Source organism: Dromiciops gliroides, chromosome 2 (genome assembly GCF_019393635.1).
Source record: "Dromiciops gliroides isolate mDroGli1 chromosome 2, mDroGli1.pri, whole genome shotgun sequence".
NCBI classification, from domain to species: Eukaryota; Metazoa; Chordata; class Mammalia; order Microbiotheria; family Microbiotheriidae; genus Dromiciops; species Dromiciops gliroides.
In genome coordinates this window covers 360853243-360880453 of record NC_057862.1, presented here as the reverse complement: position 1 = coordinate 360880453, position 27211 = coordinate 360853243, and the positions used below count along the sequence as shown (strand labels likewise).

Here is a 27211-nt window from a genome sequence, read left to right as displayed (position 1 = left end):
ATGTATATGTATAGAGATATATAGACATAACCTATATCAGATTACCTGCTGTCTAGGGGAGGGGGGAGGGAGGGAGAAAAATCTGAAATTGTAAAGCTTGTATAAACAAAAGTTGAGAACTATCTTTACATGTAACGGAAAAAATACAGATAAGGAAAGAAAAAAAATTAAAATAAATAAAATAAAATAACTGTAAAAAGCCTGGAAGTATACCTGCCAAGACTAGGACACTTTTTATACAAATAAAGTCACATTTAAATAATTGGAGAAATATTCATTTTTTGTGAATGGGCAAAGCCAATGTAATAAAAATGACAATTCTGCCTAAACTAATCTACTTATTCATTGCCATCCCAATTAAATTACCCCCCCCCCCCAAATTATTTTATTGAGTTAGAAAAAATAGCAATTCATTTGGAAGAACAAAAGGTCAAGAATATCAAAGGAATTAATGGAAAAAAATGCAAAGAAAGGAGGTTTAGCAGTATCAGATCTTAAAGTATATTATTAGGCAATAATTATCAAAACTATCTGGCACTGGCCAAAAAATAGAAAGGTGGATCAGTGGAACAGAGTAAACATATACAGAGTAGTAAATGATTATAGTAACCTTGTGTTTGACAAATGTAAAAATTTTGTAAATGTAAAAAATTTTGGTTTTGGTAAAAATTGTTGGGAAAACTGGAAAGCAGTTTGGCAGAATTGGCCATAGACCAATAACTTAGATCATTTACTAAGATAAGGTCAAAATGTATAAATAACCTAGATATAAAGGGAAATATAAGTAAATTAGAACATGAAACATACTACCTATCAGACTTATGGATTGGAATAATTCATGAATAATCAAGAGATAGAGAACACTGTGAGATGTAGAAAGGATAATTTTGATTACATTAAATTAAAAAGGTTTTGTACAAATAAAACCATTCTAGCTAAGATTAGAATTCTGGAAAGTAGAAAATTTTGGGGAAAATATTTATAGTTTCTTGGATAAAGGTCTCATCTCAAATATATAGAGAACTTTGTCAAATCTATAAGAATAAGGCATTTCCCATTTGATAATTGGTCAAAGGATATGAACAGGCAGTTTTTTGATGAAGAAATCAAAGCTATATAAAGTCATATGAAGAAATGCGCTAAATCATTATTGATTAGAGAAATGCATATTTAAAAAAACTTTGAGTTATCATCTCATACCTATCAGATTGGCTAAAATGGTAGAAAGGGAAAATGACAAATGTTGGGTGGAACGTAGAAAAATTGAGACACTGATACACTGGTGGTGGAACTGTGAACTGATCTAACCAGATTTGAAAAGTTATAAAACAGTTTTATAAAACTGTTATACCCTTGACCCATGCAATACTACTATTAGGTATGTATTTTCCAAGGTTATCTGGGAAAAAGGAAATATTTTTAGGAGCTTCCTTTGTGGGGACAAAGAATTGGAAATTGAGGGATGCCCAACAATTGGGGAATGGCTAAACAAGTTGTGGCATATTATTGTGATGGAATACAACTGTGCTGTGAGAGGAAATGATGAGCTGGGTGATTTTAGTAAAACATAGAAAGACTCACATGAAATAATGAAGAGTGAAAATAGACATAACAAAGAATGTCATATTCAGTAAAAGTGATATTGTTGTGAACAACGAAGTTAATACTGTGAACAGCTAAGTTATTCTAGTATTATAAATCCTCAAATCAACTACAAAGGACCTATGAAGGCAGATACCATCCACTTCCAGGAAAGAACTGATAAAAGTTTGTAGCATGGTTTTACATATACACATGAATACATGTATATATGTGTGTGTTCATGCACCTGTGTGATATGGGAGCCTTCTCTAACTGCAGGGTGGGGAGAAAGGGAGATCGTTTATAACAAAATGTAACCAAGAAAAGCTTTTATAAAAAGAACACATAAAAACCCAAAACCTATTATAGACATTTATAGTCAATCAAAACAAATTTTCAACATTGGTTATCTCAAAAAAATATTTATCTTAATTTGCCTTCTGAATTCTTCACGTTACCCTGGACGGTGTGTAACATGTTTCCTCATTAGTCCTCTGGAATCCTGGTTGGTCATTATTATACTGATATAGAGTTCAGCATACTAGTATTCCATCACATTTATATGCCTTGTTCATCAATAAATTTATGAGCACCCCCTCAGATTTCTATTCTTTGCCACCTCAAAAAGAGTTATATTTTGTACATTCTTAGAGTGTGTTTTGCTTAGAAATATTCTTTCCCTTAACCTACTTCCTTATAATTCCTTCTTCCCACCTTTTCCCCTTTTACTCCTATTCCCTTGTTTAGTGAAATTTTTTTCTGTATCTAATTTGTGTGTGTGTGTGTGTGTGTGTGTGTGTTCTTCCTTTTGACCAGTTCAAATTAAAGTGAAAATGTCAGCAGCTTCTTGGAAACCCTCTCACTTTATATAGATAGCTAGCTTATACACCCTTATTTTGTGAGATAATTTCCTTAACTTTTTCTCCCCATCCACCCCCACAACAACAAAAAAGTATTCTTTTCCCCTTTTTCTATTGATTTTCTTAAGATCATCAAAACGTAATACAGTCACTCTCAGAGTTTATCTAATTGGACTACTTATGTGGACCCTGATGATGATAGGAGTTCAAAATACACACATATCATCTACCCTTATTAAAATAGCAGTTTACTTCCACTTTAGTCCTTATCATTGTTCATTCACGTTTTCCTTTTTCTGTTTCTCTTAACTCCGTGTTTGAAGCTTCAAAGATTCAAACAGAACTCTGATCTTTTTCATCAGGATTGTTTGGAAGTTTTTGTTTTGTTTTGTTTTGTTTGTTTTGTTTTGGTTTTGTGGGGCAATGAGGGTGAAGTGACTTGTCCAGGGTCACACAGCTAGTAAGTCTCAAGTGTCTAAGGCCCGATTTGAACTCAGGTCCTCCTAAATCCAGGGCTGGTGCTTTATCCACTTTGCACACCTTGCTGCCCCTTTCTATTTCATTTTTAATGAAATTCATTATTTCCTCTTCAGTCAAAATTATGCGCTCTTTTGCTGGGTAAGTTGTTTTTGGCTATAAGTAAGTCTACATCCTTTGCATTCTGGAATATCATATTCCAAACTTTCTACTACTCTATAGTGTCATCTGCTAAATTATATCTGATTTTTTTTTTTTTTTTTGGGTGAGACAATTGGGGGTTAAGTGACTTTCCCAGGGTCACACTAGTAAGTGTCAAGGGTCTGAGAGCCGGATTTGAACTCAGGTCCTCCTGAATCCAGAGCCAGTGCTTTATCCACTGTGCCATCTAGCTGCTCCAATTATATCTGATCTTGACTATGACTCCTTAGTATTTGAATTCTTTGTTTCTGGGCTGCTTGTACTATTTTTTCTTTGACCCAGAAGTTCTGGATTTGGGCTCTGGCTATAATCTTCCTCGGAATTTTCATTTACTTTTGAGAGGTGACCAGTGGATCCAAGAGATCTGAACAATTTCTGTATAAGGGTTCTTGAAATATGATACTTATTCTATTTTTGTGGTAGTCTAATGATTCTTAATTTTTTTCTCCTCTTATTTTTTTCCAGATCAGTCATTTTTGCTATACCACATATTTCCTTTTTTTTTTTTAATTTGGTCATTTAACTTTTTCAATATTTCTTGTTGTGTTGTAGAGTTCATAGCTTCTATTGATCCACTCTGGTTTTCAGGGAGTTTGTTGCTTGGTGAGGATTTGTACCTTTTGTGCCAAACTGTTAATTCTCTTCCAATTCTTTCTTCCATTTCATTTCTTTCCCCTCAGGTGCTCTCATCTGAGCCATACCTCTAAGGCCTACTTTTGAACTTGTTTCTCTATATGCTGCCTTGGGGCTGCCACTGCTCCTTATCTCAGGAATGCCACTACTGAGCACGGATCCCCTCCTCATTCACTCTGGATCTGTGACCTGTACTTGGGGTCAGCAAAAACTTCAAATGGCACCAGTTCCCATTGTGAGATCCATATACTTGTATGGATCTGGAGACCTTCTGCTTGCTGGTACACACACTGTCTCCCTAAATGGTGGAGTTCTCCACTCTTGGCATACTTCTGACTAGGACCCAGTCGTCTCTACGGTTTACAGACCTCTTTATTTCGCCTTATGCTGACCTGGGCTGGAAATGTGACTCACTAGATTTTTCTTTGATTTCCCCGTCATGATTTAGTTTTGTTCATTTTCTAGATCTATTTGGAAGAGCTTACTGCATTGCTCTCTGTTACTTTGTCTTGGCTTCACCCTACTCCTTGGTTTCAGACCTGAACATTAAAATATACAAAGAGCAAAGAAGAGAATTTATTTGAAACTTTGACTTGTTACATTGGGTTTTTTAGATGTTTTATTGATGCTCTTCTTGCATCTTTATCACAGTCCACAAATGCCCTATCTCTCTCCCACCAAGAAGTCTCCTCTTGTAACAAGGATGGTCAAATCAAACAAATCCATATGTGAGCCACGTTGGAAAATGTCTCATTCTGCCCCTCTAGGCAATTCCTTTTTTTCTAAGAGGTGAATGGCATACTTCATCATTAGTCTTCTGAAGTCATGATTAATCATTGTAATCATCAGGATTCTGTAGTCTTTCAGAATTATTTTCCTTTACATTATTGTGGTAATTCTGTAAGTTTTTCTCATTCTTCACATTTTATTCTGTATCACCTAATTCATATCTTCCCAGGTATCTCTGAATCTAGCATATTCATAATTTCTTATAGTTAGGAATATTTCACCACATTCATATACAACTATTTGTTTAGCTATTCTACAATTGGTGGGTGGCCACTTTTTTTCTAGTTCTTTGCTACAGCAAAAAGTACCGCTATATTTTTATATACATAGTCCTCGTTTCTCTGTCTTTTATCTCTTTAAATACCTGCCTCATATGCTATGCACAAAGGGATTTTCTACATGTTAGGACTTTGGACGTCTAGTTTTAAATTGCTTCCCAGCATGATTAGACCAACTCACAGTTTCACTAACAGTATTTAGCATTCCTGTCTTCCCAGAGCTCCTCCAACGATTGTCATTTTCATCTTTTATCATCTTTTCTAATCTGATGGGTGTGAGGTGGAACCTCTAAGTTGTTTTTAATTTGTATTTCTCTTATTAATAATTGGGAGCGTTTTTCCTAGAGTTGTTGATAGCTTGCATTTTTCCCCATTGGAAAACCATTTTTATGAGTTCTTTCATTTCTTCTTTCAGATTATTAGAGGGCGAAGTGGATAAAGCACTAGCTCTGGATTCAGGAGGACCTGAGTTTAAATTCAGCCTTAGATACTTGATACTTACTAGCTGTGTGCCCCTGGACAAGTCACTTAACCCTCATTGCCCTGCCCTCCCCCCAAAAAAGCATATTTTTTTTTTAAAAAACCAGATTATTATTAGATCCCGAATAGGATTTTGTTTTATTGTACTGTGAGAACAGTACTCATCATTCAGGTCTGAGAGGTCAAGGACCTTTTCTTATTCATCTTTCTTTCTTTAATAGCACCTGGCCCTGTGCCTTCCTATGCATTCAGTGATTGTTTATTGAATCATTGCCAGAATGATATAAAAACATTAATTATGATACACTCGGTTTAGCCTTCCGGCTAGATATTGGCCTAGCTAGCCAGAGCACGGCTCACATCATACTACCTAGTTGGACAATGAGAGTATCATATGGGATGGCATCTAAAACCTTCTGGAAATCTAGGTAGAAGAGGATGATAGTTTCTCTTAATTAACCTTCTATTACCTGTCTCTATCATGGAAAGGAATTCAGGGTTGGTCTAGCACAGTTTAATCTTCACAATCTTGGGGGTTTTTGTGTTATACCTTCAGATTCTCTAGATGATTGTTCAACTATATTATTGTCAAATCAAGTAACCTATAATTTCAGGGTGACTGTGGGGTTGGGCTTGACTCCTGTATCAGCACAGCAGCTCCCTCCTTCTGACCTTCCAAGCCGTTCTTGGTTAGAAGATGATTTCAGCCCATCTTCTGTGAGTTTTGCTGTTCCAGCATTTTCCTGTGGTGTTATTTGGATCATTTTTGGAGCGATTGTGTCATGAGTTCGAGAGCTCACTGTCTTTCCTCCGCCATCTTCTCACCTACAATTTCAAGTGATCCCCATTTCTTTTATCAAAGCTCGGTACATTTTTCCTCCCATATCAGAGAATTCTCTGCCTCAGGATGATTAGGAACCATGGTTGGCACCCAGCAGTGAAAACCGTTGTTTTCTTGATGCCCTGAGTGTATGTGGGCTCAGACCTTGCCAATTTTGAACATAGGTTGACCTCTCCTTTCCCCCAAGCTTTTGGTCTACAAAAGGCTTCTTCCAAATAACAACTGTGGAGCATGTTGAAATAATAAATTACATAAAATATGCCACTTTGAGGAATAGATATGTTGAGTAAAGGTGGGCTTATTGATATATTTATCCATGTTGCTAAAGATAGAAATCATCACAACTGAACAGTCAATTGTTGGCATCTTTTATTTTGAGGGGGGGAAAAGTGAAGAAATAAGCCTCCTTTTTTGGTTTTCTTCCTTTGTTTAGGGACACAAAAACTTTCTTTTTTGCCAAGATAACAGAAAAATTACTTTGTATTTCCTTTGGTGGGGGGGGGCAATTGGGGTTAAGTGACTTGCCCCAGAGTCACACAGCTAGTAAGTGTTAAGTGTCTGAGGCCCGGATTTGAACTCAGGTCCTCCTGAATCCAAGGCCAGTCCTCTATCCACTCTGCCACTTAGCTGTCCCTTTGTATTCCTTTTGCAGGAGTCAAAGAAATACCATACTTGGGGGGCAGCTAGGTAGCACAGTGGATAAAAGCACTGGCCTTGGATTCAGGAGGACTTGAGTTCAAATCCAGCCTCAGACACTTGACACTAGCTGTGTGACCCTGGGCAAGTCACTTAACCTTCATTGCCCTACAAAAAACAAAAACAAAAAAAGAAATACCATACTTTTTAGTTAATATTTAGCAATGGACCAGTATATCCAGTGGTGGATTGGTAAATTAGTTTATTGTTAATGAGCTTAGTATTGAACTAAGGAATCACAACAGGTGTCATATTCCTATTTACAGGTAAAGATGGTTGAAAGAGAATCATGATATGACATCTATTTGATATGTTTTGTGTCACTCTGGACACAAAATCCTGCTTCCCATCTTAAGTGCCCTGTAGAAAGAGGGAACAGACTTGTTTTGTGGCCTCTGAAGGTAGAACAAGGACCAATAGTGTCAGGAAGCAGGAAGGCAGATTTTAGGAGACATAAAAAGAATACCTAGTTAGTGCTATCCAGCACCAAAATGAGGCTACTTCATGGAATTATTTGTGGGGGATGTTGTGAAAGACCTTTAGGAAGGTAGTTTGACTAGGTGACCTCAAAAGCTCCTTCTTTGGTTCTACAATCCTAGAATTCTCTAAGATTCATGTTTCTTGTTGTTAGATCATCAAGTGATTCAGGTATAATGTTCATCCATATTAGCTTTGTCATCATATGTCCAGGTCATTTCAGCAGTTTATTCCCGTATAGGTTTTGGACCATTCAACCTCAGTTACTATTTTGGGGAAAGTTGAACATATCTTTGCAAAATGATTTGCCTCCTTTTCCCCACTCCCCCTCCCTGCCCCTCAAAATAAGCCTTTTACACAGAAAAAAGAAAGAACCAGAGCCTAATGGAAAAGAATAGCCCTGGGCTGTGAGTTAAGAGACCTGTAGTTAGTTAGTTAGTCATGCCCCTGCTACTGACTTGCACTGTGACCTTGGGCAAATCAGTTGATCTCTTTGGGCCTTAGTTTCTTCATCTATAAAAATGAGGTTGGACTAGATGACTTCTAAGAACCTTTCTAACTTTGGCAGGTAGGTGGCGCAGTGGATAAAGCACTGGCCCTGGATGCAGGAGGACCTGAGTTCAAATCTGATCTCAGGCACTTGACACTTACAAGCTGTGTGACCTTGGGCAAGTCACTTAACCCTCATTGCCCCACCAAAAAAAAACCCCAAACCTGTAAATGAAGAACCTTTTTAACTCTAAGTCTGTGATCCTGTGCAAATTCCCTTTCCTCTCTGGTCCATAGTTTTATTATCTTTCAAGTGAGGGGGTTGCCCTATGTAATCGCTAAGTTCCCTTTCAACCATAAGAACTTACATTTGTTTGTTGTTTGTTTTTTAATGATTCCTTCCTTGAAAGAGCTTAAGCTGTAATGGAAAGACATCACATATAGAAAATGGAGTTTAATGAACATAGCAAGTGACTTCATATTCAACAGCAACAGAGCAAGAACAGGGTTGTTTGAAAATGAGGCTGCATTGCTGTGTAGTGCTTTGTCACTTGGAGATCCCAGGGTGCTCACTGTTTACGTAGTACTTTAGCATTCTTCACAACCTACCTGAGTAGATTGATGACACAGGCAGTAGTGTCTCCATTTTACTTATCTCCATAGGTGGTTTAATGGATGTGACCTTAACGTCACAATGATCAGGGTTCAAGCCCTATGTTGGACGCATACTGACTGTGTGATTCCAGACAAGTTACTGACCTTGATTTGCATTAGTGGAAAGTTTCCAACAGAGATGAAATCACAGTTTTGGGACATCCTAGCCCAGACAAGGTCTTATTGTGAATACTTCCTCCACCATTAGAAATCTTAACCTGTCCTGGCCTTCTCATTTTGTGAGATTCTTATGACTTCTGTAAGTCCTCCATTGAAGATCCAACAAATATTTTAGAGTCTTTTCTCTGGTTCTGTTAATATTATATGGGACCTTGCAGAATTATGTGGGATGAGTACTCATGCTGTTACTCTATTATTGCTCTTATTACATACTGATCCACATATCTTTTCTGGTAATGCCCATTTTTTTTTTTTAAGTGAGGGCAATTCGGGTTAAGTGACTTGCCCAGGGTCACGCAGCTAGTAAGTGTTAAGTGTCTGAGGCCGATTTGAACTCAGGTACTCCTGACTCCAGGGCCAGTGCTCTATCCACCATGCCACCTAGCTGCCCCGATTATGCCCATTCTTGTTATGTCTCTTAAGCCATGTTTTATGTGCACAGCATTGTATCCTGCTTGTAGCTCCCATGAGTCCACGGTCTTTTGTGTCACCTGTAGTTTTGATTCTTCTCAGATTGGGGTGTTCTATGATTTATAGCCATATTGCATCACAGATAACCCATTTTACAGATGATACCTGATATATTGTACCTTATGATTTGCAAACCACTTTATGTTAATTGTCCAATTAGATCCCTGTTGTAACCCCTGTTACAATAGTAACTGTTAGGTACAGTAAGCATTATCCCTATTTTTAGATAGGAGGCAACTGAGGCCCAGAAAAGGGAAGTTTTCTGCTTAATCTCATAAGAGCTAGTATTTGCCAGAACCGGGACTCAAACCCATGTATTTGTAGCACTAAGTCCAATGAAAGAGCATCTTGCTGCCTTACAGGCTGGTGTTCATCCTTTAGACATCCTGGACACATTCCATTTAAAACTTCTCAGCTTGAGGTACTTTACTGCCTTGTTCTTTTAACCTGTTGGTTATCTTCTTCATTAATCTCCTGATTAGCAAACCCAGTATGGCTGTTTTTTCTTTTTAATATAGTAAGTGGCCCCCCTTGGGATGTAAACTCAGGACCTGTCCCTGGGCTGCTAATGTTTGTTTTCTTTGCCCCTTGAGCCTGCCTCTGCTATAACATTCGCCGTCTGTGTTAAGTAATCCTTAAGGTACCACTTTTATTATGTCATAAAAAGTGCAATGGCAAATATATTATAACTCATGGACTTTGTTAGAAATGAACGGATAATTTATTGAGTGTGTTACATGAGCCTTGCCCCCTTCCCCAGTGCAGTAGAGACTCGGGGCTCGCTCAGGAGTGTCTACTGAGAGCGCCCCCAGCCCGTGACATGCGGGGGATGGAGGCACAAGGTTGGCTAGAAATTACATCATAGTTTATGTACTCAATAAAAATTTAATTAAGTCATTACAGGAATTGCAGTCATCATTTAACCCTCTGATTTCTTCTGTTGAGTTTATTATTAAACATTCAGTAATACCAGTCACCAAATCTTGATGGCCTATAAAATATCTGCACAGATTTTAATAGCTGAATAAATGGGAAAATATGAGTAACTGACAGAAAAGGAACCTTTCCTTGTGGTTTTGCTCTATGGATTTTTATAAAAAAGCAAAGCATTGTGAAAAGGGATAGCAGCTGAGGGGGAAAACAGGCCAACGCTGTCTGGTGGAGAGTGCTTGTCTGCTATGTGCATCTTATGTGTACTGGGCTGTACTCTGTGTATGACATGGAGAAAGAAGCATATAGTTATCCAGAAGAAGAAAGAATGAGAGCCCTTGCAGCAGCAGAGAAATGGGGAGCTTGCCCACCAACAAAAAGACACAGCCACGCCAGGCTGGCATGGGACATTTGTCTCAGTATTCTTCATCCTCGGGCTGGCTGGAAGGGTCTGGGTTATTTCAGTGACCAGCCCTTAGAAAGCCACTATCTGCCTCACATGTTGGCTGCAGATCATATGTCTGTAGTGATCAAACTGTCTGCCACTCCCTTCTCACAAGGTCCCATTTCATGATCTAATCCAACCTGGCTGATACTTTAGGAAAACCAGTTCCCAGGTGCAGCTAGAAGGGAAGGGGGAAGCTCTGTGGGTACAGAATGGCCAGTTAGCCAATTAAGCATGAGGGAAACACCATAACAAAAGTGGGGTTGGGCATGAAGAAGAGAATCAAATATATGGCATAAGATCAATCTGAGTTGCTAGGATTTTCTTATTAATACCCAATTTTAGCTGATAAGCAGTTCTTGTTGTTACTTGTCCCCTCCTGTCCCCCAGAGAGCCCTAGGAGTTTCTTTGTGGCTGGTCTGTTTTTTGTTTCTTACGTGAATATCAATATTACTGTATGTGTCCTGAGCACCTCTCACATATAGGGCCCTGTCTTCAATGCTGGAGTCAGGATAGAAGAGAGTGGAGAGAAATAAGAGATATGGTTCTTGTTTTCAGGTAGCTAACAGTCTAACAGGTGAGATGCTACATGTAGAGAGACAACTATAATGCGGACTAGGACTCCGAAGCCTACAAAGTGCCCTTGGAGCAACACAGGCCATTCCTCTGTTGATAGAGACTGGAGAGAAGGAAATAAATAGAATTGTTATAGAGATAGAAATGACAGGATTTGGTGACTGATTAGATACACGGAGTGAATGAGAATGAGTAGTCAGGGGTAACAAAATTGTGAACATGAGTGACTGAAAGAATGTTACCCTCCAGAGTAACAGAAAATTCACAAGAGGGCTAGGTTTTGTGGGAAAAGATCTTCTTGTCTTTTGGACCTGTTGGGCTCCAGGTGCCTGTAGAACAACCAGTTTGGTGCTATGTTCCTTCTACCAAATCCCTTGGAACTTTTTAGTCTTTATGAGTTTCTTTTCTGCTGCCAAGCAATTCCAACCTTTCCTAGGCTTGGAGGATAGACACATAATCTATCATTGAACCTGTTAAATCCAGTAATTGAATGGTCAGAACCTGCCAAAAATTGTTCTCCACCTTTGAGAACTCAGGGTCACTTCTATTTTATGAGGAGACATAGAAAAGGCTAGGACTGAATATATGAATATGGTGATGATCTGCATAGAGAGGGTAATCGAACCTATGGGAGCTGATAGAGAGCCAAGGACAGAGCTTTGTAATACACCCATAGTTCTTAGGCGTGCCATGGATGACAAATTGTCAGTGGAGCAATGAGTTAGGAAGAGAAACAGGAGAGAGCGGTGTCAGAAAACCCTGAGAGGAGAGAAGGTCAGCAGTGTCAGATGCAGTACTGCAAAGAGGTCAAGAAGGACAAGGATTTAGAAGAGGCCATTCGACTTAGTGATTAGGGATCATCGGTAATTTTGAGGGAAGAACAATTTTAGTTCTGTGATCAAAAGCCAGATTCAGGAGATTATGAAGAAAGTGAGAGGAAAGGAAGGAAAAGCACCACAGCTTTTTCAAGTTTTGCTGAGAAAGGGAAGAAAGATATACGATGATGGCTAATCAGGGATAGTAAGCTCTCTGGTAAGGATTTTTCTAGATGAGAGAAATGTGGGCATGTCTATAGGTAACAGAGAAAGAATCACTAGATGACAAGAGGTTGAATTTAAAGGTGGGCTTGATAGAGTAATATTCTAGCCAGGACAGAATGAGGTCAAGGATACATGTAGGGGGATTGGCTTTGATGAAAAGATTCATCTCTTCATCAGAGACAAAGAATGAAATACAATGGGGTTGTGTCTGGGGCCGGATTTGGGCTCGGGGCCTCCTGGTTACAGGGCTGGTGCTTTGTCCACTATGTCACCTAGCTGACCCATGATGACATCTTTAAAGTTAAGGAGGAGGGGCGGCTAGGTGGCGGAATGGATAAAGCACGGGCCCTGGATTCAGGAGTACCTGAGTTCAAATCCGGCCACAGACACTTGACACTTACTAGCTGTGTGACCCTGGGCAAGTCACTTAACTCCAAATGCCTCCCCCCCCCCCCAAAAAAAAAGGTCATGTGTTTCAGGGGCAGCTAGGTGGCACAGTGGATAGAGCACCAGCCCTGGAGTCAGGAGTACCTGAGTTCAAATCTGGCCTCAGACACTTAACACTTACTATCTGTGTGACCCTGGGCAAGTCACTTAACCCCAATTGCCTCACTAAAATAAAAAAAATAATAAAGTTAAGGAGGGGCAGCTAGGTGGTGCAGTGGATAGAGCATTGGCCCTGGAATCAGGAGGACCTGAGTTCAAATTCGGCCTTGGACACTTGACACTAGCTGTGTGACCCTGGGCAAGTCACTTAACCCCAATTGCCTCACCAAAAAAAAAATAATAATAAATAAAGTTAAGGAGTAAGAGGAATGCACTTGGAAGAAAGGGAAAGGGAGAGGTGCACTGGGGGAAAGTATCTCACATAAAAGAAACGAGAATAAGTTTATGGAGTGGAGGGGAAGATGGGGAGGAGCGGGGGAGTGAGCGAACCTTACTCTCATCAAAATTGGCTAAGAGAGGAATAACATACATACCCAAGTGGGTATAGTAATATATTTTGCCCTGAGGAAAAGTGGAAGGGGAAGGGGATGGGGTGAGGGAGAGGTGAAGGAAGGGAGGGCAGATTGAGGGAGGATGGGGCAGTAAAAAAAACCCACTATCTAGGAGGGATAGGGTGAAGGAATATAGAAAATAGAGTAAATATCAAGGGGAGGGAATAGGATGGAGGACAATACAGTTAGCAATAGTAATTGTGACAGAAATGATGAGCAGGGTGATATTAGAAGGACGTATAAAAAAATGCAAACCATCAACAGAGGAAGAATGATGGTATCTGAATACAGATTGAAGTATAATTTTATTTGTTAGCTACTCTTTCTACAGTTATTTTGTCTGTTTTCTTTTACAATCTGACTAATGTGAAGATGTTTTTGCATAACCACACATGTATGACTTAAATTGAATTGCTTGATTGCATAGGGAGGGTTGAGGAAGGAGGGAGGAAGAAAATTTAGAACACAAAGTTTTAAAAAATAAATGTGAAAAATACCTTTTTTTTTTTACATGTAACTTGGGGAAAATTCTAAATAATCTCCTTTAAAAAAAAAGAAAGAAGGAAAGGAAGGAAGGAAAAACAAACAAAAAAGAAATACAATGGGGAAGAGATGTTAAGGGGTTGTTAGATAAGTAGAGGTTGTGAAATAAGGAAGAATGGAGAAGTATTATGCCCTATTAGTCCCAATAAGTCATTTTTGTTTGCAAACCACTTTATGTTAATTGTCCAATTAGATCCCTGTTGTAACCCTGTTACAATAGTAACTGTTAGGTACAGTAAGCATTATCCCTATTTTTAGATAGGAGGCAACTGAGGCCCAGAAAAGGAAGTATATTTTTATTGTGGTTGGTGTTTGTCTGCTATGTTCAAACAAATTTTATTTTAAAATAACAGTAAACTTGGTATCACTCCCACTAGTGCAGTATCATGCACATAGTAAACCTGTAAGAAATGTTTTGTTGGTTTTAAGTGTCACTGTGTGATGCTCTGTAAAGACATATGATCCAAGTCTTCCCCTCTAGGAGCTTACAGACAATTTAAAAACAAGTTACATGGAGTAACAGGGCAAAGCAGTGTCTGATTTGTTGTCCATTTGGCCAGCTACTCTTTGGTGCTTAGAGAAAGAACACCTTTCTATGGCTTGGGACTTAAAGACTGCTAGCGCAGTCTGCCTGCAGAATGTGGGGTTGAATTTGGATCTTGAAGGCTGGATAAGTTAGGCTAATTGTATAATTCTCTGTGTAAACTTTTTTTTTGGGGTGTGAGGCAATTGGGGTTAAGTGACTTGCCCAAAGATGAAGGGAAGGTCACTCCCATTAAAGTAAACTCTAGGGGCAAATGCGATATATTTGGGGGAGAGTGAGGGAAACCTGTTTCTTGTATTCCTTGTGTATAGTCTTTCTCTGTGTTTATAAGTTGAGAATGTTATTGGTGCTTTAAAGGACCCCTACATTCTGATTCAGTTCCTTTAGAGTCTCAACTTCTCAAGTACTTTAAAATTGTTTGGTATTGCTATTTCTTTTGGGGGCGGGGGGAGGCAGTCGGGATTAAGTAACTTGCTCAGAGTCACACAGCTAGTGAGTGTCTGAGGCCAAATTTAAACTCAGGTTCTCCTGACTCCAGGGCTGGTACTCTATCCACTGCACCGCTTAGCTTCCCTGTATGGATATTCCTTGAGAGAACATCATGCAGTGGAAAGAGTACTAACCTTTAAGTCACAGGCCCTAAGTTCAAATCCCAGCGCTACCATTTAGTACCACTTAGTATGAGGAAGGTTGCTTAACTGTGTTGACACTTATTTTTTGTCATTTGGAATATTGGACTAGGTAATCCCTATGGTTCGTTGTATTTCTTTGATCCTGCTATCCTTCTGAAACTTCTCAATTGAGTTCTTAGATGTTGCTTTTCTGCTGCCAAGTAGAAAACTTAACTGGGTTGGTTCATCACTGGACCTGTGGTATTGAATGATGAGAGCCTGAGAGAATTGTGCTACTATTATTTCTAATCTAGGAGAAAATCCTTAGGAAAGGCAGAACCTAAGGAGGCAGTTAGATTAGGCTGAATCTAACAGTGAAGAAGCTAAAAATTGCTTGGTAGAAAGTTTGATTTTTATTCAGGGAACTTCTATTGTACCACTTAGGACCATTATGGCTAAGAGAAGACCATACTACTTTGCAGCCTTTTCTTTTTATTTATACTTGTTTTTGCCATTTTGTCTTGACAGGTAAATTCCTATATCCTGAAGAAGAACATGCTAATCATGACAAATAGTTTCTATGCAGGAATCTTGGGATATGATGAGGTAAGAACATTAGCCAGACCATGGACATCTGATATTAGCTTGTCTCCATAGTTACTTTTCCTGGAAGTGGCCATTAGTGGATGCTGCTGTTAGTACTCCAGCACTAATTGTTGGTGCTAATTGTATAATTCTCTGTGTGAACTTTTTTTGGTGTGAGGCAATTGGGGTTAAGTGACTTGCCCAGGGTCACACAGCTAGTAAGTGTTAAGTGTCTGAGGCCGGATTTGAACTCAGGTCCTTCTGAATCCAAGGCCAGTGCTCTATCCACTGTGCCACCTAGCTGCCTAGAACAAGGCAATTCTACTCATCATTCAACTGAAACTTCTCTCTCCAGTATTAGCAATGATCTTTTAATTGCCAATTCTAGTGCTCTTTTTTTTATCCTCACATTCCTTGACTTCTCTGTTGTCTTTGATGCTGTCATTCATCCTCTCCTCCTGGATATTCTCTTTAAGTTTTCGTAACTGTTCTCTCCTGGTTCTCTTTCTACCTGACTGGCCACTCCTTAGTCTCTTTTACCAGTTTCTAAGTCATGCCCACGAGGCTTTGTCCTGGACTACCTTTTTTTCTCTATATATATGTATTTACTTGGTGATCTCATCAGATTTCATGGATTCAATTATCATTTTTATGCAGATGATTCTTAGACCTATTTATCCAGCTCTTATTTCTTTGCTGATATCCCATTGTGAAGATCCAGGTGCCTATTGGACATTTTGAACTGAATGTCTCATAAACATATTGAACCCAACATATCTGAAATAAACTCATCTTTTTCCCCTAAACCCTCCCATTTTCTGTCAGGGGCACCAACATCCTTCCAGTCACCCAGGTTCACAGCCTCAGTGCCACCTTTGACTTCTTGTGCTTAACCCCCATATCCAGTCTGTTGCTAAGCCCTGTTTGTTGTACCTTCACAAGAGTTCTTGTATGTTATCCCCTCTCTTCTGACTGAGCTGCCACCCTGGTGCAACTCCTTGTCACCTAATGCCTGCCCTGAAATATTTATTGCAGTAGCTTTCTTGTTGATCTCCCAGCCTCGAGTCTCTCCCTGAAATGGAAAGTTCATCCTCCACTTATCTGACCACGTAGTCCCACCTCAAAAAACTCCAGTGTCTTTCTTATCTCCTGGATCAAACATAAGATCCTTTGACTTTTTTTTTTTTGCAGGGCAATGAGGGTTAAAGTGACTTGCCCAGGGTCACACAGCTAGTAAGTAGTGTCAAGTGTCTGAGGTCAGATTTGAACTCAGGTCCTCCTGAATCCAGGGCCAGTGCTTTATCCACTGCACCATCTAGCTGCCCCTCTTTTGACTTTTAAAACCCTTCACAAACTTGTTCTTGCTTGCCGTTACACTTTGCAGCCGTCCCCATCCTCTGTGCAGTACTAATACTGGCTGCCTTCTGTTTCTTGCACATCACGTTCCATCTCTCCTGCTTCTAGGCCTTTTCACCAGCTGTCCCACATGTCTAGAATGTTCTGCCTCCTGATTTTTCTGCTTTCCTTTATGACTTTTGCAAAAGGCCTTTCCCAGGCATCTTCTACCCTCCCACTCCATCCTTGTGCCTTTCCTCTAATATAATCCTTTATTTATTACCTAATATTTATCCTTTATATATCTTACATGTACAAATGTTTGCATGTTGTCTCCCCCATTCCAGTGTGAGCTCCTCCAGGATAGGGATTGTTTTTGCTTTTCTTTGTATCCTTGTTGCCTAGCACAGTGCTTGATACTTTTTGTAAGCACTTAATAATACTTGTTGCTTTGAATTGATCCTCCCTAATTGATTCTCAGTTCTCCTTAGTGGCTATTCCAAACTTTATTTTCTCTTTTTAAGCCTCCCAAACCACCCTTAACTCACCTTCATAGCTGAGGACCTTGCCAAGTGCTTTTCTGAGAATATAGAGGAGCATTTGTCTTGAACTCTCTCTTCTCTCCTCTGTATCTCATGACACCATGACATCATTCCTGTCTCTCAAGGATATTCCTTCTCCTTGTCAAGGCCAACCCCTCTACAGCTATCCTTGCTCCCGTGCCCTCCTGTTTTCTCTAGCAGTTTGCCCTGTCCCTATCATCCCCATTCTCTTTTACCTTCAGTCTCTCTTATCTACTGAACTTATCATATTTCCCCAAAAAACACTCCCTTTACAATACTGTCCCATAAATGGGATAACAGCACCATTTTTCCATTTTCCTAGGTTTGAAATTTCAGCTCCACATTCTCATTCACTCTACATATCCAGTCAGTTGCCAGATCTTCTTTCTTTTTTTTTTTTTACCTTATGAAAACACATGTTGAAAACTATTTACATGTAACTGGAAAATAATAAAATACTTTAATGATTTTTAAAAAATGAACTCTTCAGATAACATCAGGGAAAAGACCCTCATTCAAGTAGCTTAAGGCAAAGTCCATTATCTAGGTGTGGTTTGATCCCATCAGTCCTTCACTGACGTAGACAAAAAGGGTCTAACTCCATTTCTTTGGTTTCTTTGGGTTTGTCCTGGACAAGCAGATCTTATTTCTACTTCCATGTCATCGCTCACATCTGTTTTCCCCACAACCCTAGTTGGGCCTTATCTCTCACCTGGACTATTGCCATACCCTCCCAATTGGTCTTCCTCCTTCAAGCCTCTTCACTTTCTAACCCGTCCTCCAAATAGCTGCAAAGTCAGTTTTCTAAAGTTGATCAAGCATGTCACTCCTCAGCTCAGTAAACTCCACTGGCTCACTATTACCTTCAGACTAAAAAGTAAACTCGTCTGTTTAGCATTTAAGGCCTTTCAAAACCTGACCTCTTACTACCTTTCCAACCTTGTTACATATTATTTCATTTATACTACAGTGAAGCCAAACTGGCCTTCTGACTGTTCCTCACTTATGACACACTATTTCCTGTATTCGTGCCACTGCCCTGATTACCCTGTGGCTGGATTTCACTTCCTCCACACTTTAATTTCTTAGAATCCTTGTTTCCTTCACCTTTTAAATGAAGCTTTTCCTTCTCCCAAGATAATCATGTACATATTTATGTAGTGTCATTTCCCTTCATTAGACTATAAGCTCTTCAAGGGCAGGGAGTGTTTTACTTTTTGTCTTTGTATTCTTAGCCTAGTGCCTGGCACATAGTAAGCACCTAATATTGATGCTCTTTTTTTGGAGGGGGGCGATGAGGGTTAAGTGACTTGCCCAGGGTCACACAGCTAGTAAGTGTCAAGTGTCTAAGGCCAGATTTGAACTCAGGTCCTCCTGAATCCAGGGCCTAGTTGCCCATTAGCACCTAATAAATACTTGTTGATTGATTGTGTTTGGTGGGAGACACAGTGGAGGTTGTTCTAGTGTCAGAGGAAGGAGAGTTGCCCAAGAGTTAGGGCCAGCAAAGAAGGCTTTTTGAAATAGATGGAACTTGAGCTGGCCCAGGAAATAAGGGTAAAACTTAAATGAGATGGTTAAATTGAAATGCCTATGCCCTAATGCCTTATTAATTTTTCAGTCTTAAATTGAATATTCTGGTTGAAGGATAGTTAATATATTAGGTAGTAATTTTCAAATAATTATAGTGGAATAAAATAATCTGGGTGGGGAGGTGATCTGCATTGGTCAATAGCATTTCCTTACCAGGTCATTTTCCACACCAGTGCAGTTGCAGTAGTCCTGAAATATGAAGCATCATTTTCTCTGTCTTTTATGATTCCAAAGGTACTTTTGAGACTTTCAATATCTTGTGGCCTAACACTTAGCACCGTCCCTGGCACAAAGGAAGTAATTAATAAATATTGATTGATTGATTGTGGGCATCACAGTCACATGACTTCATTTTTCTTGGCTTCTAGATGGCTGGAAATTTGTCAGTGACCTCCAGTGAACTATGGTGATAGCTCTCAAGACTATTTCTTGAGAAATAGTCTCTTCCAAAGGCAGGGAACAGCAAAGTTTATTAAGCTGAGGAGTTCATGGCCCAAGGGCTGAGCCCATATGAAATATCAGAGATTTAAGTCCCCAAGATGTTTTGTTACTAAGTCTTCTAGTGGTGGACTTGCATGGTGCTTTTATATTTACCAGAATACTTTTTTCAATGGATTTCTGTTTATCCTTGTTGCAGCAACCTGGGTAGGAGTTAGGCCACGCATGCGTTATCCCCATTTTACAGTCTAATAAAAAAGCATTTAAGTTTTTGACTTGTGCTCAGCCCCAATGCTAGGCATTGTTGCAAGGGAGAAAGGAGTGGCAGATGAGGAAGACAAGTTCCTCCTTTTCAACTTTCAGGATTGCTATAGGAACAGCCACGTGGAGGCAGATCAGGCCAGAGTTTGTTCAAGGGAAGAATGTGGGCTGGAGAGATAGATTGGGAGATCATAGAAGATTAGAATTGGAAGGACCTGTAGAGATTATTTAGTCTAAACTCTTCATGTTGCAGAAGAAGAAACTGAGATTTAGGGAGGGGAAGAAATGTGCCCTTTCCACAGTTGTTCAGTGACACAACTAGGACTAGAACCCAGCTCTCACATCTTTTTGTGCAGTTTTCTTCTTGGCCACATTACATCTAGCATTGCTGTGAGAAATAGATGATTTAATGTGCATGAAAATGCTCTATAAAGTATTAAATACTGGGCAGAGGTGAAAGGTAATTTTGACTAGCCATTATGACTGTTTTGTTTTGTTTTGTTTTTGTGACTATTAAAAGAACCTTAGTCGCCCTTTTCCTTATCCACACACTGCAGTGATTCCCAACCTATGCCCACCATTCCCCCTTTCTTCATTCTTTTATTTATTTATTTGTTTGTTTGTTTGTTTGTTTTGCAGGGCAATGGGGGTTAAGTGACTTGCCCAGGGTCACACAGCTAGTAAGTGTCAAGTGTCTGAAACCAGATTTGAACTCAGGAACTCCTGAATCCAGGGCCGGTGCTTTATCCACTGAGCCACCTAGCTGCCCCCCTTCCTTCATTCTTAAGACTGCCCTAGTTTGTTATGTGATACTGCTCTCTGGCTTTTCTTTCCTAGTATTATTCCCTGTTCTCCCAGTCCTTGAAGCCTGTGCCTCACACTTTATGAATATTTGTGCCAGTCCTACTGCAGTCTGTGCCCAGGGCATCTCAGACACATACACACAGGAGGTTTCATTAGCCAAGTGCTCAAAAAAACCACAACATGCCTGAGCTTGTCCCTGGGCCTCAGCCCTGCCTTCTGGAGAAAGCTGACTTCTTCCTTAGCTTCCAGGCCAGGCTGTTGAATTGTGGGGATGTTTATCAAGGGATGTTTGAGGTGAAGCATTTTTCAGCCAATCCATCAGCACCCATAAAGGTTATGTAGCTTGTGACAGCAAGACTAGACTCCTTGGGGACTGATGATGGATTGATGGCCACGGCCAGTCTTCGTGTCTCTGAAGCCAGCAAGATGCAGCAGGTTTTCACAGCCACAAATCCCTGGCTACACTTTCATAGGGCCATATATTTAGAAGCGAAAGAGGCCTAGAGGATATCTAATCCAGCAGGTGAGGAAACTGAGTCTTAGAGTTGCCTACCCAGCAACTTGGCCAGGGTCATACAAATGGTATTTGAACCTAGGTCTTCTGATTGCCAATTTAAGATTCATTCCACTGTACCATGATGCCTGCTAGTAGGACTCTGGAGCCACAGAAACAAAGGACTGAGCTAGGAAGTAAGAGTTCCTGGGTACGCAACCATGCACTCTGATTAGCCAGCCCCTGGAGGAGCTCAAGGAGGGGAGCTGTGAAGTATACCCACAAACCAGGTTGTGCAGCCCATGATCATGTTTTTGGGCTTTCCTTTCTTCTACATATGGGAGGGTGAGACTAGGCTAGACCAAGCTGTACTGGCTGGCTTATATAGTAGTAACGAGACCACCCTAGCAACGTCTAGCTCCAAAGGGACTAGAGGAAAAGTCGGCCCTCATAGGATGGTTCCTGTCCCTTGTCTTGAAGATAGATGCTGCTGTTTAAAGGGAAGGCAGCAGGGAACCAGGGGAAAACTGTTTCCTGCATTTGTCAAGAGGCATGGATTGTTTTCCCAGCTCCGCCATCTATCAGTAGTGTGGTCTTCAGTGGGCCATTTCAGTGCTCTGATCCTCAGCTTCCTTACCTTTAAAATGGGGCTGCTGGGAGGATCAAGTGAGATGCTCTAGGTAAGTACTTTCTAAACATAAAGCTCCATGCCAGTGGGAATCTGTACCTTGGTTACAGACAACTAAGCCAGGAAACACAGACTGAGGCGATCTCTGTTACCAGACACACGGCTCTGACCATATGTCCTCTCTGTGGTGGAAGAGCACTTACTACTTAGATGAGTGGGAGACGCTGCGGAAAACACAGGCGCAGAACCCCTGCTGCTACTGCTCCACTTAGCCTCCCACACAGCACTTTGCTATCATGCCAGGGTACTGTGGAAGGACTTCTGGGCTCTCATCCTGTCTCTGCCACTGACTTACCCATGCTCCTCTCATGAAATTTTGGAGATGGAAGAGGCCATCCGAGCTGCTCCACACCTAAACAAGAATTCCTGATACAGTATACCCAACGAAATGCTCCAACTAGCTTTTACCGGAAGACCTCCCAGGAGGGAAAACAGACTACCCCCTAAGGCAGCCCATTCTATTTTTAAATAGCTCTAATAGTTAGGAAGTTTTTCCTTATTTCAAGTCAACTGTAAATTCCATGTTTTATTCCTAGTTCTGACAAACACCCCTGCTTCCCTCCTATACGCCTCCCCCCTCCCCCTGACCAAGAAGAATAAGTCTGTTCTCTCTTCCATATGACAACCTTTCAAATACTTAAAGGTAGCTATTACATTCCCCCTCTTTTCTTCATAGGCCAGACTTGCCCAAGACCTTCAGCCAGTCATCATGCTATGAACTCTAGGTCTGTTATTATACATGTTGCCCTTGTCTGGATATTCTCAGCTTATCAATGACCTTGACAAAATGTGGCCCTGAGAACTCATCATGGTGTTCCACGTGTGGTCTGACCAGGGCAGTGTGCAACCCTTCTTTCATCCTAGACTCTAGACAGTCTCTGTTCATGCATCCTAAGATTACATTAGCTTTTCCTTCTATGGGCCTTAACTTCTTCCTCTTTAACATTGAGGAACTAGACCACGTGGTCTCTGAGGCTTTGTGACTGTAGTTCTTATTCTGGGGTCCACAGATGGCCATGGGGTTGGTGGATAGATTTTTTTTTCTTTCTTTCTTTTTTTTTTTTTCTTTGTGGGGCAGTGAGGGTTAAGTGGCTTGCCCGGGGTCACACAGCTAGTAAGTGTCAAGCGTCTGAGGCCGAATTTGAACTCAGGTACTCCTGAATCCAGGGTCGGTGCTTTATCCACTGCGCCACCTAGCCGCCCCTGGTGGATAGATTTCAGGGAATCCCCAAACTTGGGTGAGAAAAATATTTTGATAACTGTATTTCAACATAATTTATTTGCTTTGTAATCCTACATATTTTATTTTGTGTCTTTAAAAACGATTCTGAGAAGGGGTCCATAGACCTCACAGCCATCCACAACATGAAACAAAGATTAAGAATTCTTACTTTAGGGGCAGCTAGGTGGCGCAGTGGATAGAGCACCGGCCCTGGATTCAGGAGGACCTGAGTTCAAATCCGGCCTCAGACACTTGACACTTAACTATCTGTGTGACCCTGGACAAGTCACTTAGCCCTCATTGCCCTGCAAAATAAACAAATGAATGAATGTAGTCTTACTTTAGAACATGCTACCTTGGAGTCACCAGCACTTCATGATGTATTTTCATCTTTTACCTTCCAATGACATAACTTGTGTGCACTTCCTCCTGTGACAGGAGGGGGCAGCCTGGCAGAGACATAGCTGCCAAGTGTCTGAGAAGGAGCCAGGCCACACAGTGTTCAGACGGTGCCCACTCAGAGAGCTCATTGGCCCAAATACTTTGAGTTCTTCTGGGCACAGTGCTGTCAGCCTGCAGATCCATGACTTAGGGCAACCCCCTCTGTAAGAACCCACCTCTCAACCCAATTGTGTTACAGGGCATCCTGTCAGATGATCATGGGCTGGCTGCTGCTATCTGGAGGACTTTTTTTAACCAGAAATGTGAAGACCCCAGACAATTGGAGCTACTGGTAGAGTATGTAAGGAAGCAGGTACGTGTTTCATCCAGTACCAAGCATCATTTTGTTTCGTGTTTTAGGAAACTAAACATTCAGGAGGTAGAAATCCCTCTGGGAATTGCTACCCCCTCAGTTCTATAGCTGCCACTGCTTTCCACAGAACCAACTATCCTCTGAGTTACAGAGTGTCTATTACTACTTTCCTTTGTATCATAATTATTTGTGTATTTTCCCTCCCCATTAATTTGTAAGTTCCTGGACAACAGGACCTGAGTTATAACTATCTTTATCCTCAGTGCTTGTCATAGGACCTTCCACGTAGTAGGCACTTAATAAACATGGATCAATTCTCTTGGCATTGATTATTTCCCTGAGTCTATGGGTGTTATGTTACCTGAGAACAGGACAGAACTTTTGCAGTGGCACAATACCATGGATCCCTGGTTGACTGGCTGTCCAGGCCTGAGGGGAAATCAGTCTTCAGTAAGAACTGATTGAGGGTGTGGTGTTTGCACACATTGTGTTTCTAGAGAAGACAGCAGCTCCTACTCTTAAAGAGCTTATCCTCTTGTTTAGGGAATCTAGTTAACTTAAAACCATCATTCATTCATTTATTCATTCAACAAATTGTTTATTAAGCATGTACTGGATTCTGAGCCCTGTGCTCAGTGCTCCAAGAAATAAAGATTCTGGTAAGACTTGATTCTGGCCCTCAGGGAACTCACAGTCTAGTGAGGAAGAGAACATAAATACAAGATCACTATGGGAGACAATATTTTATGATAATTAGAGATACAGGACAAAGTGCTGACTGAGGTTTGAGGGGGAAGATTCTTGTGGACTGCGGGGTCAAGGAAAGCTTCATGGAGATGATGCTTGAATTGAACTTTAAAGAACTGCTTAAGAATTCAGTAGGTTTAAAGGGGGAAGATGGACATTCCAAGAATAAGGAACAGGATGAGCAAAGCTATGGGAAACCACAGTTGGGTTGGAACATAGAGCAAATCAGGGTAGGAGTGGAAAGGAAGGATGGAGTCAGATAGTGAAGAGCCTTAAATGCCAAGCAAAGGAAGGATAAAACAGTAAGTGACAAATCATTAATTTAGATTTTAAGGCAGGGGTTCTTAACCTGAACTTAAAAAAAACCACATTTAATAAGTTGTAATAATATGTTTTTTGTTTTATTCATTTAAAAAACATTCTGAGAAGGGGTCCATAGTCTTTACCACACTGCCAGAGGGGTCCAGGACACAAAAAAATGTTATTGAACCATCCTCTCAGGGCTATAGGAGTTCAGAGAAGGGAGAGATCACTGGAGTTGGCAGAAAAGGCTTCTTGTAAGAAGTGACTTGAACTCTGTCCTGATGAATGGATGGGATTGAGACACCGTAGTATAAAGGACAGAAGGACATTGCAGGCATAGAGAGCAGATTCAATCCAATGGAAGTCTTTAAATGCCAAGGCCAAGGAAGGATGAGACAGTACACATAGCCCTTATAGCTTCACTTGTTGAGAAAGGTGACATGGTTTCCACCACTCTAATTTAGGAACACATACTGCCCAGTGATCTTTTTAGCCTTTCTTAGGTATTTTACCATGGGCAACTTGTGGCCACAAAGACCACTGGCTCCTGGTTAACTACTTGCAAGGCAGTTAGTTCCTTTTGGGGAAAACCTGGCCTCTGCCTGTTTGTGGCAGTAATCTCATCAGGCAACACTTGAATCTCCTTTATTGGTCGTGAATTCCATTCCTTAGAGCCTATTGGAAAGTTTTAACTCCTTTAAAACTCAATTAACAAGCATTTATTATCTCTCCCTCCTCCCTGCCATTCCATATACCAGAACATCTACGCACTTAGGAAACCATAATTCCTGAGCTCACAGCCCTGGCCCAGAGAAGGGCAGTTTTGGAGACCATTCTCAGGAAGAGAGTTGGCTTAGGTAAAGTTAGGAGATTGATGACTTGAATCTGATAGGGTGTCCTGATAGTTATGATCTTTTGATCCCAGAGCTTCCAGAAATCTTGTAGTGATGGGACTGTAATCTCCCCCATGCAGTGTACATAACCAATACTATAGTTTCATCATTGAGTTGTCATGAAGAAATTGACATACAGGAGGTGGCTTTCCTATGGTTTCCCGGTTTTTCAGCTGCAATAGCCCCAAACCCAAGAACCTACCTGGGTCGTTTGATTCATGAACCTACCAGCTGCCTCTGGTTTCTCAGATAGTTCCTGGATTCAAGATGCCCAGTAACTTAGGTCTCTGTGGTGGCTTAATGTTGAAAGGATCTCACCCCACAGTGACTCATTTGCTTTCCTCATGCCTGATCAGTCCCACTGTACTCAACTGAATCTAGCCCAACAGCCAAAAGGAGAAAGTTCCCACTATCATTCCCTAAGAGGACAATGGGGCCAGACAGTAGGCTTAGTTTCAGGGTAACGAAAGCTGTAGACTGAGGTGCTATTGGACCAAGCCAAAGCTGCCCTGGAGACCAGACCGGTTCTTGATCCTACTCAAGGATCTCATCATCTCTTGGACTCATCTGTGAGAAACATTAGATAGGAAATCATTCTTTGCCCTCTTGGCTCGAGCAAGAGACCTGGGTTCTAGCCTTTGTTTTGTTGTTCCAGGGCATGCTCTTTCCCTTCCCAAGCCTCTTTCTCCTCAGCTCTAAAATCAAGGGGCAGGGCAGCTAGGTGGTGCAGTAGATAGAACACCAGCCCTGGATTCAGGATGACCTGAGTTCAAATCTGGCCTCAGACACTTGACACTTACTAGCTGTGTGACCCTGGGCAAGTCATTTAACCCTCATTTCCCAGCAAAAAAACCCCAACCAAACAAAAGAGGTATGAAATAAAGTGGCTAGGTTAAATCCGGAGTTCTTAACCTGGGATCCAGGAATTTGTACTGTTTATATTTTGATAAGTATACTTTAACTCTACAGACAAAGGTCCACATAGTCAAAGATAAGGGTTTTTTTTCCAGTAGCAATGTATGGCTGTGAGAGTTGCAGAGTTGGCACTTTCAAATTGTAGTGCTTTTATAAGATTTTTGAGAGTCCCTTGGACAGCAAGGAGGTCAAATCGGTCAATACTTAAAGCAATTAATTCAGGTCATTCCCCGGAAAGTCAAATACTGAAGCTGAAGCTGATGCTGGCCACATCATGACAAGACAGGACTTATTGGAAAAGACCCTGCTGTTGGGAAAAATTGAAGGCAGAAGGAAAAGGCCACAGCAGAGGATGAGATGGGTAGAGAGTATCATGGAAACAACGAACATGAACTTGGACAGATTTTAAGAGATAGTGGAAGATAGAAATGCCTGGCATGCTATGGTATGTAGGGTCACAGACATGACTGAATGAACAACAGCAATGTGTACTTCAATAAAATTGATTTCCTTTTTAAGCCTATATATTTTATGCCTTTAAAAACATTATTCTGGAATGTCATCAATTGGGAAATGGCTGAACAAGTTGTGGTGTTCTATAAGAAATGATGAGGAGGCAGCTAAAATGGCACAGTGGATAAAGCACTGGCCCTGGATTCAGGAGTACCTGAGTTCAAATCCAGCCTCAGACACTTGACATTTACTAGCTGTGTGACTGTGGGCAAGTCACTTAACCCTCATTGCCTGCCCCCCCCCCATCCCCGCCAAAAATATTTAGATAAATTTACCCTCATTCCCCAGCAAAAAAAAAAGGAAAAGAAAGATG

The 27211-nt window shown here is 40.8% G+C and overlaps 1 protein-coding gene across 1 annotated transcript in view; it reads left to right on the top strand.

Annotated features, from left to right (window-relative positions):
- The window catches only part of LOC122738887 (ubiquinol-cytochrome-c reductase complex assembly factor 1), a 122985-nt gene that overhangs the window by 89913 nt on the left and 5861 nt on the right, over positions 1-27211 (top strand). Inside the window, 2 exon segments of the mRNA XM_043980773.1 lie at positions 15323-15400; positions 23414-23527. Of these exon segments, the coding sequence (XP_043836708.1) occupies positions 15323-15400; positions 23414-23527 (192 nt within the window).